Here is a 17,890-nt window from a genome sequence, read left to right as displayed (position 1 = left end):
CAGAGTCAAGCGAATGACAGCGCGTGAGTGTGTGTGTGGAGAGAGAGAACGGAATCAAGCGAATGAGAGCGCGTGAGTGTGTGTGTGGAGAGAGAGAATGGAATCAAGCGAATGAGAGCGCGTGAGTGTGTGTGGAGAGAGAACGGAATCAAGTGAATGAGAGCGCGTGAGTGTGTGTGGAGAGAGAGAACAGAGTCAAGCGAATGAGAGCGCGTGAGTGTGTGTGGAGAGAGAGAACGGAATCAAGCGAATGAGAGCGCGTGAGTATGTGTGTGGAGAGAGAGAACGGAATCAGGCGAATGAGAGCGCGTGAGTGTGTGTGTGGAGAGAGAGAACAGAGTCAAGCGAATGAGAGCGCGTGAGTGTGTGTGTGGAGAGAGAGAACGGAATCAAGCGAATGAGAGCGCGTGAGTGTGTGTGGAGAGAGAACAGAGTCAAGCGAATGAGAACACGAGTGTGTGGAGAGAGAGAACAGAGTCAAGCGAATGAGAACACGAGTGTGTGTGGAGAGAGAGAACAGAGTCAAGCGAATGAGAACATGAGTGTGTGTGGAGAGAGAGAACGGAATCAGGCAAACGAGAGCGCATGAGTGTGTGTGGAGAGAGAGAACAGAGTCAAGCGAATGAGAGCGTGTGAGTGTGTGTGGAGAGAGGGAGAATGGAATCAGGCGAATGAGAGCGCATGAGTGTGTGTGTGGAGAGAGAACGGAGTCAAGAGAATGACAGCGCGTGAGTGTGTGTGGAGAGAGGGAGAATGGAATCAGGCGAATGAGAGCGCATGAGTGTGTGTGTGGAGAGAGAGAACGGAATCAAGCGAATGAGAGCACGTGTGTGTGGAGAGAGAGAACGGAATCAAGCGAATGAGAGCGCGTGAGTGTGTGTGGAGAGAGAGAACAGAGTCAAGCGAATGAGAACACGAGTGTGTGTGGAGAGAACGGAATCAGGCGAATGAGAGCGCGTGAGTGTGTGTGGAGAGAGAGAACGGAATCAGGCGAATGAGAGCGCGTGAGTGTGTGTGGAGAGAGAACAGAGTCAAGCGAATGAGAACACGAGTGTGTGTGGAGAGAGAGAACGGAATCAAGCAAATGAGAATACGAGTGTGTGTGGAGAGAGAGAACAAAGTCAAGTGAATGAGAACACGAGTGTGTGTGGAGAGAGAGAACGGAATCAGGCGAATGAGAGCGCGTGAGTGTGTGTGTGGAGAGAGAACAGAGTCAAGCGAATGAGAACACGAGTGTGTGTGGAGAGAGAACGGAATCAAGCGAATGAGAACACGAGTGTGTGTGGAGAGAGAGAACGGAATCAGGCGAATGAGAGCGCGTCAGTGTGTGTGGAGAGAGAGAACAGAGTCAAGCGAATGAGAACACGAGTGTGTGTGGAGAGAGAGAACGGAATTAAGCGAATGAGAACACGAGTGTGTGTGGAGAGAGAGAACGGAATCAAGCGAATGAGAGCGCGTGAGTGTGTGTGTGGAGAGAGAACAGAGTCAAGCGAATGAGAACACGAGTGTGTGTGGAGAGAGAGAACGGAATCAAGCGAATGAGAACACGAGTGTGTGTGGAGAGAGAGAACGGAATCAAGCGAATGAGAGCGCGTGAGTGTGTGTGTGGAGAGAGAACAGAGTCAAGCGAATGAGAACACGAGTGTGTGTGGAGAGAGAGAACGGAATCAAGCGAATGAGAACACGAGTGTGTGTGGAGAGAGAGAACGGAATCAGGCGAATGAGAGCGCGTGAGTGTGTGTGGAGAGAGAGAACAGAGTCAAGCGAATGAGAACATGAGTGTGTGTGGAGAGAGAGAACGGAATCAGGCAAACGAGAGCGCGTGAGTGTGTGTGGAGAGAGAGAACAGAGTCAAGCGAATGAGAACACGAGTGTGTGTGGAGAGAGAGAACGGAATGAAGCGAATGAGAGCGCGTGAGTGTGTGTGGAGAGAGAGAACGGAATCAAGCGAATGAGAGCGCGTGAGTGTGTGTGGAGAGAGAGAACGGAATCAAGCGAATGAGAGCGCGTGAGCGCGTGTGGAGAGAGAGAACGGAATCAAGCGAATGAGAGCGCGTGAGTGTGTGTGGAGAGAGAGAAAGGAATCAGGCAAACGAGAGCGCATGAGTGCGTGTGGAGAGAGAACGGAATCAAGCGAATGAGAGCGCGTGAGTTTGTGTGGAGAGAGAGAACGGAATCAAGCGAATAAGAGCGCGTGAGTGTGTGTGGAGAGAGAGAACGGAATCAGGCAAACGAGAGCGCGTGAGTGCGTGTGGAGAGAGAGAACGGAATCAAGCGAATAAGAGCGCGTGAGTGTGTGTGGAGAGAGAACGGAATCAGGCAAACGAGAGCGCGTGAGTGTGTGTGGAGAGAGAGAACGGAATCAGGCAAACGAGAGCGCGTGAGTGTGTGTGGAGAGAGAGAACGGAATCAGGCAAACGAGAGCGCGTGAGTGTGTGTGGAGAGAGAGAACAGAGTCAAGCGAATGAGAGCGTGTGAGTGTGTGTGGAGAGAGGGAGAATGGAATCAGGCGAATGAGAGCGCATGAGTGTGTGTGTGGAGAGAGAACGGAGTCAAGAGAATGACAGCGCGTGAGTGTGTGTGGAGAGAGGGAGAACGGAATCAGGCGAATGAGAGCGCGTGAGTGTGTGTGGAGAGAGAGAACGGAATCAAGCGAATGTGAAGAAATGACCAGTCCCTCTGAGAACGGGGCACACGGGAGTTCTCTGTAGCGATCCTGCAACTGTCATTTGAAATTATTTCAAAATAAAGCTCTGAGAAAATTATTTGCTAGAACACTCTTAAAAAAAGAGCGGCTGTGTCCAGCAAGCACACTGCTCCCGGCACTTTCTCTAACGCCCATCTCTGTATTTCTGACGCCATGCCACAGGGAGCGGCACTTTTCCTAACACCCATCTCTGTATTTCTGACGCCACGCCACAGGGAGCGTCCCTATTGGTCCATTTTAGACCATCCACATGTCCATCAGCCATCATCAACAGAAGCGGACAGAGACAAACGGAGAGGGCTGGCACCTACAAAACCTCAGCGGCTTCAGTCTCAGGAATTACAGGGACAACTTGACAAATTATGCTTCAGGAGAGACAAATCTCTGCAGCTGTGTTTTTATTTTTTCTTTCATTTTATGATTATTTTTTCGAGACAGGGTATCACTCTGTTGCCCAGGCTGGAGTGCAGTGGCACGATCATGGCTCACTGCAGCCTTGAACTCCCAGGCTCAAGCGATCCTCCCACCTCAGCCTGCAGAGTAGCTGGGGCTACAGGCACATGTCACCATGCCTGGCTAATTTTTGCATTCTTCTGCAGCGACAGGGTCTTACTATGTTGCCCAGGCTGGTCTTGAACTCCTGGACTCAAGCAATCCTCCCACTTCAGCCTCCCAGAAAGCTGGGATCACAGACACGAGCCCCCGTGCCCGGCCTCAGCCGTGATTTTAAAGGATAATCATGAAGACAGTAAAATCGGGCAAGGGGAAAGCCACGGGCACCTGCAGCTGCAGGAGGCAGGTGTGAGGGGACAGGCCAGCCTGAACTCTCCTGGCCCTGGGAGTGGCCGTTTAGGGAGCCACGTGGAGGGCGGGGTCGGGGGCGTGGCTCGGCAGAGGCGGCCTGGCCTGGCCCTGTGCCCAGGAACCAGAAAGCACCGCAGCTTCTTTCCTTAGGGCGCGGTGGGGGACATTTTTCAAAACAATGTGGGTCAACAGATAACAGCACTTTGTGTAAATACGTTCATAACAAAAGAAACAGTAGAAGACAAGGCAAAGAAGAAAAAGACAAGAAGAGGAAAACAGGAAAGAGAAGGAAAAGAAAAGAACAGAACAATGGAAGCCAGGGAAAATGAGAAAGACGGAGACGGAGGCACAGGCCCAGGGAGAATGAGAAAGACGGGGACGAAGGCACAGGCCCAGGGAGAATGAGAAAGACGGGGACGGAGGCACAGGCCCAGGGAGAATGAGAAAGAGGGGGTTGCAGGCACAGGCCCGGGGAGAATGAGAAAGAGGGGGATGGAGGAACAGGCCCAGGGAGAATGAGAAAGACGGGGACGGAGGCACAGGCCCAGGGAGAATGAGAAAGAGGGGGATGGAGGAACAGGCCCAGGGAGAATGAGAAAGAGGGGGACGGAGGCACAGGCCCAGGGAGAATGAGAAAGAGGGGGATGGAGAAACAGGCCCAGGCAGAATGAGAAAGACGGGGACGGAGGCACAGGCCCAGGGAGAATGAGAAAGAGGGGGATGGAGGAACAGGCCCAGGGAGAATGAGAAAGAGGGGGATGGAGGAACAGGCCCAGGGAGAATGAGAAAGAGGGGGACGGAGGCACAGGCCCAGGGAGAATGAGAAAGAGGGGGATGGAGAAACAGGCCCAGGGAGAATGAGAAAGAGGGGGATGGAGGAACAGGCCCAGGGAGAATGAGAAAGAGGGGGACGGAGGCACAGGCCCAGGGAGAATGAGAAAGAGGGGGATGGAGAAACAGGCCCAGGGAGAATGAGAAAGACGGGGACGGAGGCACAGGCCCAGGGAGAATGAGAAAGAGGGGGATGGAGGAACAGGCCCAGGGAGAATGAGAAAGAGGGGGATGGAGGAACAGGCCCAGGGAGAATGAGAAAGACGGGGACGGAGGCACAGGCCCAGGGAGAATGAGAAAGACCAGGATGCGGACACAGGCCACAGGAGAATGAGAAAGAGGGGGACGGAGGCACAGGCCCAGGGAGAATGAGAAAGAGGGGGATGCAGGCACAGGCCCGGGGAGAATGAGAAAGAGGGGGATGCAGGCACAGGCCCAGCCACCCGAGCCCAGCTCCCGGAGTGGCCAGGGGGTTAGGGTTAGGGTGTTATGGTTACGGTGTAAGAGTTGGAATTAGGGTTAGGGTTGGGGTTGGGGTTAGGGGTCAGGGTCAGGACAGAGGCTAAGTCGGGGTGGGGCTGGAGCCAGAGAGGCCAGCACGGGCCCAACCGAGGCACTTACCGATGGTGCAGGCCACGAAGTATACCCTGGAGGACTGTACCTGGATGTCAAACCTGTGGCAGTAGGCCACCAGCAGCCCTGGGGGGAGGCACGGGGTGGAGGCTTACTCGGGCCCACAGAGCCTCGGAGCAGGGGCTTCCTGGGAGCAGGCGGGCACCTGGGCGCCGTGGGCCTCTCGCTGCCTGGTGGCTGCTGTCATTTCACAGACAGGCCACACGCTCGCTCAGGACAGGGCTGCCATGACTCTCAGTGGGTAAACTGAGACCACAGTGAGAACAAAGTCCAGGCAGACACACCTGGCAGGACCCTGGGGACACTGAGGCTGCGAGGGTACAGTCTCTGCCTTCTGCAGCAACATGAGCTCACTGGGACCCAGGATCCAGGCCCCAGCAGGGACCCCTGCACAACCCCGAGCAGGATGGGGTGAGGCTGTCTGCAATCGGGGGGCCTTCCCCGCTCCCTAGGAACCAAGGGGGTCCCTACCCCACCCAGGCAATGCCCTCGCTGCCCAGGCACCGAGGCCTCGACGGCCCCAACCTGCACGACTCTGACCCTCAGGGCTTTATCTCCAGCCGACGGTGTGCGGGCCACTCACTCCCAAAGGCAAACCTCAGCCGCCCGGGGCCCTGCCCCACAGCGTGGACCCGTGTGCTCCACCCGCCTCAGTACCTGGCACCAAAATGTCTCCGAAACCCAGGAGGGAGAAGGGCCGGTCACACAGGGCCAGAGGTGAGGAGTTCAGCCTAGGCACCTTCAGGACCATGGGCAGCTGCAAAGACGGGAAGAGGACAATGTCCTCCATGACCCTCACCCGGCCGCGGGATGCCTCGAGCCCTATCCGCTCTCAGCGCGCAACACCTTGACCCATGGCAACCTGAGACCCTGCAGTCAGAAGACACACCTTCTCACGGGTGGCTGAGTCCGAGGGCCCAGTGGCCACCTCCACCATGATGCTGCTGCCACTCTGCACAGAACGGGGTTGAGTGAGGGAGCGTGGTAACGGGGTGGGGGGGCAGGGGAGTGGGGTGATGGGGCGAGGGGGCAGGGTGATGCGATGGGGGGGTGCAAGAGGCAGGGTGATGGAGGGTGATGGGGCAGGGGAGCAGGGTGATGGGGTGGAGGGGGACGAGGGGAGCGGGGTGATGGGGTGGGGGGCAGGGGAGCACGGTGTGGGGTGGAGGGGGACGAGGGGGCGGGGTGATGGGGTGGGGGGCAGGAGAGCATGGTGTGGGGTGGAGGGGGACGAGGGGGCGGGGTGATGGGGGGTGATGGGGCGGGGGTTGCGAGGGGGCGGGGGAGCGGGGTGATGGGGTGGAGCGGGGACAGGCAGTCGCCTACCTTGGTCAGGAAGGGCGTGATGAACACAAAGAAGATGTCGTAGAGGAACAGCACCAGCAGCAGCAGCGTGCAGGCCTGCGAAGCCCACGGCTGAGGGCGGCCCCCACCCCGGCCCGTGCCTTCCCCACTCCCATCTCATGAGGCCCAGCGCCTCCTCCTGGGAGGCGGCCTTTAAAGGAACCTGAGCAGAGCGCGCCCAGTGCCAGGGACGCACCACGCAGGAGGAGCTTTGGAAGCAACATCAGGTAGGGATTTACGGGCAAAAGTCAGGCTTTTAGAGTCTCCACGTAACAGGAAGGCGGGGACGGGAGGGCGGAGGCCTGTGCCACGCAGGGCCGGCTCTGGGGATACAGAGGGCCATCCTGGGCATTCAAATGCCGCTTGCTTGGGGTGCTGTGGGGCCCTCACGGGAGTGCAGCCGCCTGGGGCTTGACGACATCCCCGCGCTCCCGGTGCCACCTGAGGCCAGTTCCTCCAGCCCTATTCGACCACTCTCCCCACCACCTCATCCAGACACGAGTTGCCCCTGCCGGGAACCGCCCCGCAGCCACCCACCCAGGCCGCCTCAGCGGGGGCTTTGGGACCCAATCTTCAAGCCCCACCCTTCACAACAGGCCTAGGCGGCCATCCCCAGGGCAGTGAGCAGGAGCACAGACCTACGAGGACCACAGCCCCACACGGGCCAGGCTGGGATGAAGGGCCCCCACTACCCACGCTGCCCCGCAGCCGCGCCCTCCCTGCACTCACCTTGAAGGTGGGCAGACGGATGGTCTTCAGCATGTAGAGGCAGAAGGCGATACCCAGGGCATCCTGGAGGACCCAGGCCCACCTGCAAGACAAAGCAGCATCCCCGCCGGGGCAGAGGCTGGCTGACCACCCAGGACGCCGCCTCCCACGAGCCACACAGGGCCCTTGCTCTCAGCCAGCACGCGGCCCCACTGCCCTTCCACCTGCCCAGGGGATGACTCTGAGGACCCCAGACCTGTGGGAGGACCCCTGCTGTTACAACTCCAGCAGGGCTGGCGGCACAGGCCCCATCCCAGGGCCCACCCTGCGGAAGCAGGTAGAGGAGCCCACCACTCCGCAGCCAGGACAGTGGACACAAGCCTGGCCGGCTGTGTCCCCTCAGTCGCTGTCCCCAGATGGTGGGGCCAGGATGGTGGACATGGGCCTGGCCGGCTGCGTCCCCTCAGTCGCTGTCCCCGGATGGTGGGCGTCACGCTGTAGGCAGGGGTCACAGGCTGTAGGCAGGGGCCAGGCAGAGGGTGCGTGTGCAGGAGGGCTTGGGCACTGACCCCTCCAAACTGTTTTTGTTTTGTTTTGTTTTTGAGATGGAGTCTCACTCTGTCACCCAGGCTGGAGTTTGGTGGCACAATCTTGACTCGCTGCAAACTCCGCCTCCCAGGTTCAAGCAATTCTCCTGCCTCAGCCTCCCAAGTAGCTGGGATTACAGGCACATACCACAATGCCAGGCAAATTTTTTTGTATTTTTAGTAGAGATGGGGTTTTGTCATGTTGGCCAGGCTGGTCTCAAACTCCTGACCTCAAGTGATCTGCCCGCCTCGGCCTCCCAAAGTGCTGGGATTACAGGCATGAGCCCCCGTGCCCAAACTGTTTATTAAATTAAAACTTGTGCCACACCAGGTTTCCTCACAGAACCTCTGGGTCCACAGTCAGTGGATGGGGCTGCCATGCAGTTGGTGCCCTGGGGCAAAGCACAGAACCGCCTCCTGCACAAGGCCATGGCCCCTGCAGCCAGCCGCAACTTCGGCTCTCTCCTGGCCCCACGAAGCCCCAGCGTCTCCTCCCCGCTGGCCCCTGCCCCCCATGCAGGCTCTGCCTGTCACTTGCTGGACGAGTTCCCCAGCGTTTCTCAGCGTCTCAAACATCAAAGGCTTCATTTGAAAATGGGATAAAAACATCTCCCGGGCGGGGCGGCGGCTAACAGCAGAGGCCTCCATGGGAGACGCTGGTACAGCCAATTCCAGGCGCCACGTGCCGCAAGCACCCAGAGAACTGCGGCCAGTTATTTTTTCTGATTTTATATTATTTCTTAAATAGAGCGGGGGTCTTGCTTGTTACCCAGGCTGGTCTTGAACTCCTGGGCAAAGTGATCGTCCTAACTTGGCCTACCAAATGCTGGGATCCCAGGCGTGAGCCCCTACGCCCAACTGACTGAGGCCTGCTCTAACTTCATGTGACGGAGCGAGTTTCCTGGCTTGGAAATAACTGAAAAGATTCATTTTCTCTTTGTGTACAAAGGATTCAAAATATTTTCACATCTTCCTTCTGCCAGTTAAACGTGCCGTGGCTCCAATACACACCAAAGCCAAGCGTACTTGGCTGCCTCGGGAAGGCTGGGAGGAAGCGCCAGATGGTATCAGCGACAGCGGTGGGGACCGGGCGGGGACAGGCCAGCTCTGTCCTCCCAACACGGCGCCAGGCACTCGGCCTCATGGGGGAGGCCCGGCCGGCGGGAGGCAGCCACAAGTCCAGGCCGCGTGGGAGGTGAGCGTGGGGGGAGCAGTGCCTGCCCCACCTCCACCACTGCTCAGAAGCCACAGCAGTCATGACCAAGAGGATCGGGTGCCCTGGTGCCCACACCCTGGGCCTCGAACCTGCGGTGTGCACGTGGGTGCCAGGAAAGGGACAGCGGGGGACAGACTGTGGCCCTGGGCAGCGATGCCCCACAAAGGAGTCCCATCCAGGCTGGAGGATGTGGCTCCTGGCCACAGGGGCTCCGGCCTCTCCTCCCGGATTCCAGTCAGGGTTCCCACGGCACCCGGACAAACCCAGGTGAAACGACCTCACAGCACTGTCAGAGCAGCCCGGGGCCAGGGCTTTTCATAACGCGGTGCTGAAGCAGCTCCAGGCTGGGGCGGCCTCCAGGGAGGGCAGGGAGTCAGGGCCCCAGGAGCCCTGGTGCATCTGAGGACGCCACTGTCCGCCGGGGCCCGGGGGAAGCAGCACTTACTGGTCCTCATTGCGGAAGACGCCCCACACCACGCTGACGGCCACGCAGAAGAGCGCCAGGAGCAGCATACGGGCCTGCGGGCGCTTGTGGAAGTAGGGCAGGCTGTTGTTGGGGATCCTGGGGGGCACGGGGCAGTCAGAGCCAAGCCCACCAGCTCCCGGCCTCATCCCACTGCCCACCACCCTTGGGACCGGCCCAGGCACCCCCTGCAGAGTGGCAGCCCCCACTCTGTTGTCCTCATTAAACTCCACATCCCACACGATGACAACAGTAGGCACCCCAAGGGCAGGGCAGAGCCCGACCCGGGCAGACGCTGGGGGCCACGGGCTGTACCCACAGAGCCCCTCGCCTGCGCTGCGGCCCTTCGCCCGAGGCCCTGCCTGCTCCAGACCTCCCACCTCCTCACCCAGGGACGGCAACACAAAAAGGTCTCCCCCGGGCGAGCCCCGCTTCCTAGACCCAGGTCTGACTTTGTCGGAGATCCCCCAGCAGCTCCCTTACCCCTAAGAGCCAGGCCAAGCTCTGGGCTGTGGGGAACCTTCTGGGTTCCCCGGAGAACCCTGGTGCTTTCCCGTGCCCCCGTCGGCCTGCGACCTGGGGCAGGGTTCCTGGGGACAAGGGCACCCTCCCCCCGCCACCCCTGGCGCCTGGCTGCTGGTGGGCTCCATTGATAGCTCGTCCAGATTCCGCCCTGCTCCTGGGCCTAGGAGCCCCAGGCCAGCACTGAGGGAGCGCCTGCTGTAGACTCTGAACGATACTGCACCATGAGGGGCTATGGGGCGGCAAAGGGGCCGTGGCCATCACCGCACAGAGTCAGGCACGTCGGGGCCAGCCGGGCAGACTCACCTGCACTTGCCGAAGGGCAGCCGCCGCACACAGGGCGCCAGGCAGCTGTAGAGGCCGGTGGCGGAGGCCAGGCAGAAGATCCCAATGACCACGTACACTGCAGGGGCAGGGCCGTGAGGCCGGAGGCCAGGTCCGCACGCCACCCTCCCTCCGCACGGGGCGGGCTGCATCTCCACGCCGCGGCCCACCCGCCCGGGGCCGCGCACCGAGGAGGTCGTAGAAGTAGTAGAGCAGCACCAGCATGGAGCAGCACATCACCACAAACACGCAGGTCATCACCGGCGTCACGTCCACCGCCTCGTCCTCCTGCTTCTCGGGCCCATCGTCGCGCTTGTGCTTCATGTACCTTCTTGGGAGACACCATGGGGTCGTGGGGCGCTGGGGCCGGCTGGCCGACACAGGGCCTGGGAGCCCACAGCCACCCGGGGGAACGGGGCAGAAAACCCGGGAGCAGGAGGGGACCCGGGGGGGGACTGAAGCGCAAGGAACTGCCCCGAACATCCCCAGGGCAGAGGAGACCACACAGCAGAGGGTGGCAGGGCCCACGTCCCTGGGTTGAGCTGGGGTGGCCACTAGGCCGGGCCAGAGGCTGGGGTGTGGGCAGCAACCGCAGCTTGGATCTGCATAAACAGCCCTGGACATGGGGCCTCCCCAGACCCAGGCGGCTCAGCAGGAGAGGGTAGCTAGCCCCAGCCACCTGCCCAGCCCTGCACCTGCCACGCCCGTACCTGCCACATCCACACCTGCCCAGCCCTACACATCCACCGGGTGCCCGGAGCCCACCCTGGCAGGAAAAGAGACTGATTCTGTCCCAGGACCTCCTGAGGAAGAAACGAAGGGCTCCACGGGGCAAGCCGTGCCTGCCGAGGCCAAAGCACTCACTGCTGTTCTGGAAGACTGGCCGTCCCGGCCCGTGTCAGAGCCGCCCGCCCCCGTCACAGCACACGCACGACGCGAAACTCACTTCTTCACGTCCCGACTCCCGGCCCAGTAGCCGCCGATGGCGACGGTGCCCACAGCCATGATGAAGATGATGACCATGTTGTAGTCCAGCACCGGCTCCTTAGGCGCATACAGCGCCGCCCTCACCATGCGGCCGAAACGCTGCCTCAAGGAACACACCGGAGGCAGGCGTCAGAGCCACCCGCCAGCCATGGCTCCACGTGCAGCTGTGGGCTGTGGGGCTGGGGCTGGAGACCCTGGCCTGCAGGGGCCACGCCTCACCCACCACCCTGATCCCACCAACTGAGGCACAAACCCCCCCGGCAGCCAGCCCGAAGCCCCCTGCCCCATCTCCTCGGGAGCGTGGGTCTGAGCCGGCGCAGACCTACCCTGAAGATGTCCAGCATGTCTTTGTAGCTGAGCAGGGCCACGGGAATGCCAATCTCATCATACTGCGTCTTATTACCCCCCGGGGGGACCTGGGGGCCCAGAGGAGGGAGCGGCAGGCATCACCCGCAGCAGTGGGTGGGCCCCCAGCTCTGTGCCCATTCGCCTCCTCTCCTGGGACCCTCACTCGAGGCTCAGGTCAGGCTGGGGGCGCCTGCTGGCTCCCCCTCTGCAGCTGACAGCCTCCGGCCTCCCAGGAGGACCCAAGAACAGGGAGGCCGAAGGGCATCAAGCCTTCTTCACCTGACAACAGGGCCCCAGGCCTAAAAGCGCCACTAATCCCTCCCTCGGCCGTGGGACTCCCGAACCGCACACACACGTCCTGAGTGACACTTGTCACAGCCCATGCCTGCCCACTAAGCCGCCTTGAGCCCCGCACCCACTGAGGGCCTCTCTCAACTACAACGGCAGCGTGTGCGGACAGGGATGGCACTCTCGGCTCTGCCCGGCCTGCTCTGCCCTCGGCCCTGCCCGGCCTGCTCTGCCCTCGACCCTGAGCCCCTACACCAGGCCTCCGTGGATTGCCAGGCTCAGGGTGCAACGCTGGCGGGAGCAGCCCAGAGCCACAGGCAGGGCTGTGAGGGAATTCCTGAACTCCATTCCTTCTTACCCCAAAACTACACTTCAGGGGCGGCCATGCACCCTGCCCAGCCCAGCAGTCGGCATGTCCCTGTGCTGTGACCAGCCCTGCCAGGCCCCCAGCTCTCAACCGCAGCCCCATTTCACAGAAGATGGAAAAGGGGCCAGGCTTCAGGCCACCTGGCTAGGACCACACAGGCGAGCACGGCCCCACTGGCTAGAGGGCAAGGGCACCAGGGTACCCAGAAAGGACCAGCTCAGGGCCAGGCCACCTGCTCCTCAGAAGCCACCCCAATCCCATCCCCACAGAGGGTGTGGTCTCCGTCACCCCTGGGGGCTGCTCTAGGACAGGCACCCAACAAGACCACGGCCAAAGTTCCACAGCCCCAGCCAGCAGCGCAGGAAGAACAGACTCATCTCCGCCCTCCCGACGGCCACACTCGGCCCGGATCCTCCCCACGTTCACACTCGGCCCAGATCCTCCCCACAGAGGGGTCTGCCTTTAGCGAGAAGTCGGAAGACCAGCCCCAGCTGCTGCCATCTCTGCCTCCTGCACCCCCCTCCTGCCCCTGAGAGCTGGCCCGGCGGGGGACGCGCAGGGCCGTACCAGCCTCTCCCTGCTGACGATGAGCAGCCCGCGTGCTCCGCTGCCCTGGGCCAGCCTCACTTTCTCATAGAAGGTGCAGTTCCCCCGCGCCACCAGCGGGATCTGGTTGCTGAAGCCACGGGCGGGGAGGTCGGCTGCGGAGCAGAGCAGGGAGGCCGTCCAGTTGCGCAGCTGCAGGAAAGACTGGAAAGGCCAGGGCACGGTGTTGTCTCACGTGATGTGAGTCACCAGGAGAGCCCAGCTGCCCCTTCTCCCACCTGAAGCCTGCACTGAGTTAGATCCCAGCCCTCACCTAAAGCCCCGCACGGCCTCGGCCCACCTAGGCAGAGCCATCCCTACTGCAGCTCCCACAGTCGGACCCTGGGCGACGGGCTGGGCTGCCTCATCTGAGCGGGGCCGGAGTCCTCACAGACATGGCTGTCCCCTGATACCTGAGCCACCCCGCGAGCCGTCACAGATCACTCAGCAAGACCAAGTGGGTCCCCACCGCAGCCCCACCACGGCCAGGCATCTGTGAGAAGGGGGAGGGTTTCCAGCGTGCAGAGAACAAAGCCCCAACTCTCAGGGGCCTCACAGCCCCTGAAGCCAAGACACACATGCACACACACACGCACACACACGCACACGCACACACACGCCCACAGCCACGCCCACAGCCAGGCCGGAGCACGCGCACACACTCACAGCCAGGCCGGAGCACGTGCACACACCCACAGCCAGGCTGGAGCACGCGCACACACAAGCACACGTCCACAACCAGGCTGGAGCACACGGCACACACATGCATACGTGCACACACACGCACACACCCACAGCCAGGCCAGTGCACACGCACACAACCACAGCCAGGCTGGAGTGCGTGCACACACACACACCCCCACAGCCAGGCCAGCGCACGCACACACACACACCCACAGCCAGGCGGAGTGCATGCACACACATGTGCACACATACACAGCCAGGCCGGAGCACATGGCACACATATGCACACGCAAGCACACACATGCGCACTCACGCTCAAGCAGACACATGCCTATTACACACATGCACACACACATGCACAGCCAGGCCAGAGCACACAGCACACACATGCATATACAAGCACATACCTGTGCACTCAAGCTCACGCACACACACCTATTACACACACATGCACACACACCACACGAACTCACACACTCAAGCACACGCACATACCTATTACACACGCACTCACACACACTCATGCACACACACGAACCCAAACAGGCACATACACATCCACACACAAAACTATTACCCACATGTACACACACATACACACACATCTATTACACATGTACACCCGCACACATGTGCACAGACACATGCACACATCCACAAACATAACTATTATGTAGCTACATGCTTACACACACCTGCACACATGCACTCACACATCCATACACAAACCTATTGCATGCACACTCACGCACATGTGCACATAAAAACAGACATACACATTCGGACCCATGCACATGCCCCCACACACCTATTACACACATGCTCACACACACAGGTGTGCTGACACACAAATACGCACTAAGGCACACATGTCCATGCACATATCTAGTACACATGTGCTCACACACACAAACTCAGAAATAGGCACTCAGGCACGTCTTCACACATACCTATTACATGTGTTCACATGCCTATTACATGTGTTGACACACACCTATTACGTGTTCACACACAAAAAAACACTCAGGCACATGCACACATACACTGATGCGAACTCACACAAACATGCAGACACATGAGCATGTCCAGGCACATACTGATTACACACGTGCTCACACGCACACACTATGCATAAAGCTGACAGGAAGATGCTAGTGCCTCTTCGCTGGCACACCTCGAGGGCTCCAGGAGGGGGCGGGACACAGTGGGAAAGGAGGCGGGGCCTGAGGGATGCAGTGGGAAAGAAGGCAGGGCCTGAGGGATGCGGTGGGAAAGGAGGCAGGGCCTGAGGGATGCGGTGGGAAAGGAGGCGGGGCCTGAAGGATGAGGTAGGAAAGGAGGCAGGGACAGAGGGGTGTGGTGGGAAAGGAGGCGGGGCCAGAGAGATGCAGTGGGAAAGGAGGCAGGGCCTGAGGGATGAAGTGAGAAAGGAGGCAGGGCCTGAGGGATGCAGTGGGAAAGGAGGTGGGGCCTGAAGGATGCAATGAGAAAGGAGGCGGGGCCTGAAGCATGCAGTGGGAAAGAAGGCGGGGCCTGAAGGATGCAGTGGGAAAGGAGGCGGGGCCTGAGAGCTGCGGTGGAAAAGGAGGCGGGGCCTGAGGACTAAGTGGGAAAGGAGGTGGGGCCTCTGAGGGAGGGACTCATCCAGCAGCAGGTGTTAGTGCCCCAGTCAGGAAGATGGTGAAAGGTCTCGTCCCTAGGGCCCCACTGTGCCCTCTGCTGTCATTCCTCCGAGGACCCCTCTGTCTGGGCCCACTGGATAGGGTCCCCGGCATGGAGCAGTAGAGACCCTCATCTACCACATGGAGCTCGGCCGGTGCTTCTGGATCTGCACCCCAAGGCCGCATGGACAGCTTGCATTGATGACCAGGGTTGGGGAGGCCCAGGGGAACTGGGGGCCAGCTGAGGGTCCCCCAGACCTGGTCAGGGCCTGCCTCTCGCCTCTGGATCTTTCCTGCAACCCCAGCCGGATGTGTCTCTAGAGCCCCGGGGCCCCCGCATTCTCCTCCGCAGCGGCGCCCAGCCAGCGGGTACTCACTGCCTTGGTGAGGTCATGCGGAAGATGGGCCCACTGCGGGTTGTAGAGGATGCAGTAGTCTTTGCCTTCGGGGCCCCCGGCCTGGGAGACCACGTGCACCATGCCGTACTCACAGGCCACCTGCAGGACAAGGCCGGCAGTCAGAGCCACAGCACGGGACATGCGGGGCTGCACCGCCCCACGAGAAACAGGCCCGAGGAGGGGAGGACGCCTCCAGGAAGGGCGCCCGTGTTCACCAGGTGGTCTGGGATGCCTCCCCCTCTCGCCAGGGCAGACAGGGACGTGACCATACGTGGTTTATAGCAAAGACCCAGACTGGCTCACCTTCCTCAGGGAGCCCCAGGCTGGTGACCATGAGTGTGTCAGGTCACCCCTCTGTGGCTCCCGAGTTTCTGCACCAAAAACAGGCATCGCACCACCTCCTGGGCCTCCCAGGATCAGTGGGCACAGTGGGAGAATGACAGCCACGGGCAGAGCCCTGAGCAGGGAAGCAGGGCAGGGCCCCAGCGGACCTGGCCCTGGGCCTGGGCGGGAGGCCTGGACAAGCCTCCGCACCCCTCAGGTCTGGGTGGCCTTTGACCCACAGCCCCGTGGGCACTGCCTGTTGGCTGGTGCTCCACGGCACACGGGGGCCCAGGCACACGGTGGGGCCCAGACGAGGGGGATCCCCAGATCAGCACCCCTCAGCTCCCACTGGTAGAACAGCAGGAAGCAGGTGGGCCAAGGGGCCTACGGGCACCGGGTCCTGAGTGGGACAGGCTGAGGTTTGCAACAGGTCACGCTGCCACCAGCAGGACAGACAGCGTCATGTTCCCCACGAAGCCCCAAACCAGCAGAGTCCAGCACAGCAGCCCCCACTTCGCAGGAGGGAGAAGGAACAACCAGCCAGGGCTTCAAGTTCCTGCTCTCCAGCCTGCAGCAGCAGCGGCTCAGAGAAGGCCACAGGGAGAAGGCCCGGATCCACGGGCAGGAGCCCCTGACACAGAACGGGGACGGCAGGCCAAAGCCAGACAAGAGGAGCAGGGGTGGTGGCCACCGCGCCCAGGACAGAACGGGCTGGGGCCCTTGCCACGCTCTCAAAATGAAGTAGGGGGCAGGACCAGGCCCCAAAGCCCTGGATGCCTCCCAGGAGGGCTGCGGAGTAGATGGGCCTGGACCAGAAGGGACGACCCCCACCTCTTCAATTTAATGCTTAACAGAGCAGGATGGAGCTATGAGGAAAGACGGATTCCACACGCAGGAAGCTGGCACTGCTCACCACGCCTCCCACCGCAGGGACCACGGCGGACACTGCAGGGCTCTGGCCTAGGCAGAACCACGGTCCTCCCAGCAGAGCCCAGTCCAGCCTCCCGCACCTGCCATCCCCACCCTCTTCCTGCTCCCCTGCCCAGCAGAGCCCAGTCCAGCCACCCGCACCTGCCATCCCCACCCTCCTCCTGCTCCCCCTTCCAGCAGAGTCCAGTCCAGCCACCTGCACCTGCCATCCCCACCCTCCTCCTGCTCCCCCTTCCAGCAGAGTCCAGTCCAGCCTCCCGCACCTGCCATCCCCACCTCCTCCTGCTCCCCTCCCAGCAGAGCCCAGTCCAGCCGCCCGCACCTGCCATCCCCACCCTCCTCCTGCTCCCCCTCCCAGCAGAGCCCAGTCCAGCCGCCCGCACCTGCCATCCCCACCCTCCTCCTGCTCCCCCTCCCAGCAGAGCCCAGTCCAGCCGCCCGCACCTGCCGTCCCCACCTTCCTTCTGCTCCCCTGCCCAGGGCCCCCACCCAGCAGCTGACAAAGACATCTCCATCTCGCCAGGATGCCAGTCACCAGAGGGTCTCACAGCGATGGGGCCCAGGTCCCAGCTGCTGTGCCACACTGCAGACCCTCAGTGTGGGCCCCCAGGGGAGCCCGGCCTGCACAGGGAGGAGGGGTCCCAGAAGAAAAACCATGTGCCAGGGACCAAGGAGACCCACCCCATGCCCTAGGCCCGCCCGTTCTCAGGAGCACCCAGCCCTCAGCCTTCTGGGGCTGCAGGGCTCCTGCCAGGCTGTAAACCTTCCAGACAGAGAGACAGCCGCACCCCCTGGTCCCCAGGGGACCTGTCACGGAAACAAACAGGCCACAGCCATTTGCCTCATCAGGAACAGGATGGCAGCCACATGTCTGCACGGGCGCTGAGCTGCGCACCAAAAGGGCCGACACCACAATGCCACAAGGGAAAACAGTGCAGACGCAGCTCTGCCAAGCTAGGGCTGGGGAAGGAGAGCTCTGGCTTGGCTAAAGGTCCCAAAGGTCCCTGGTGCCAGACACCAACCCCAGCACACAGGCACAGACGGGCTCTCCAACAGCCGGGCCCTCATCACTGAAATCACTCAAAGTCTCTGGCCTGGTCTGGGAGCATCTGGGTCAAGGCCCTGGTGACCTCGGAGTGGCAGCATGGTGAAAGCCCAAGGAGCCCCGGTCCCCACAAT

At 61.1% G+C, this 17,890-nt stretch overlaps 1 protein-coding gene across 4 annotated transcripts in view; it reads right to left on the bottom strand.

Moving 5' to 3' along the window:
* The window catches only part of SPPL2B (signal peptide peptidase like 2B), a 50,628-nt gene that overhangs the window by 29,152 nt on the left and 3,586 nt on the right, over positions 1–17,890 (bottom strand). For 2 of the 4 annotated variants that reach the window (XM_016934646.4, XM_063800454.1), the window contains exons 2-13: positions 15,437–15,556; positions 12,697–12,879; positions 11,453–11,542; positions 11,086–11,225; positions 10,328–10,470; positions 10,122–10,218; positions 9,276–9,392; positions 7,049–7,130; positions 6,302–6,376; positions 5,865–5,927; positions 5,633–5,732; positions 4,964–5,041 (exon numbers count right to left, since the gene is read on the bottom strand). In XM_016934646.4, coding sequence (XP_016790135.1) covers positions 4,964–5,041; positions 5,633–5,732; positions 5,865–5,927; positions 6,302–6,376; positions 7,049–7,130; positions 9,276–9,392; positions 10,122–10,218; positions 10,328–10,470; positions 11,086–11,225; positions 11,453–11,542; positions 12,697–12,879; positions 15,437–15,556 — 1,288 coding nt within the window. The remainder of the gene's footprint in view (positions 1–4,963; positions 5,042–5,632; positions 5,733–5,864; positions 5,928–6,301; positions 6,377–7,048; positions 7,131–9,275; positions 9,393–10,121; positions 10,219–10,327; positions 10,471–11,085; positions 11,226–11,452; positions 11,543–12,696; positions 12,880–15,436; positions 15,557–17,890) is intronic. The other 2 variants (XM_063800455.1, XM_016934647.4) reach the window with 1 other exon arrangement.

The sequence above is a fragment of the Pan troglodytes genome, chromosome 20 (assembly GCF_028858775.2).
Source record: "Pan troglodytes isolate AG18354 chromosome 20, NHGRI_mPanTro3-v2.0_pri, whole genome shotgun sequence".
Taxonomy (NCBI): domain Eukaryota; kingdom Metazoa; phylum Chordata; class Mammalia; order Primates; family Hominidae; genus Pan; species Pan troglodytes.
This window is presented reverse-complemented; position numbering and strand designations above follow the sequence as displayed.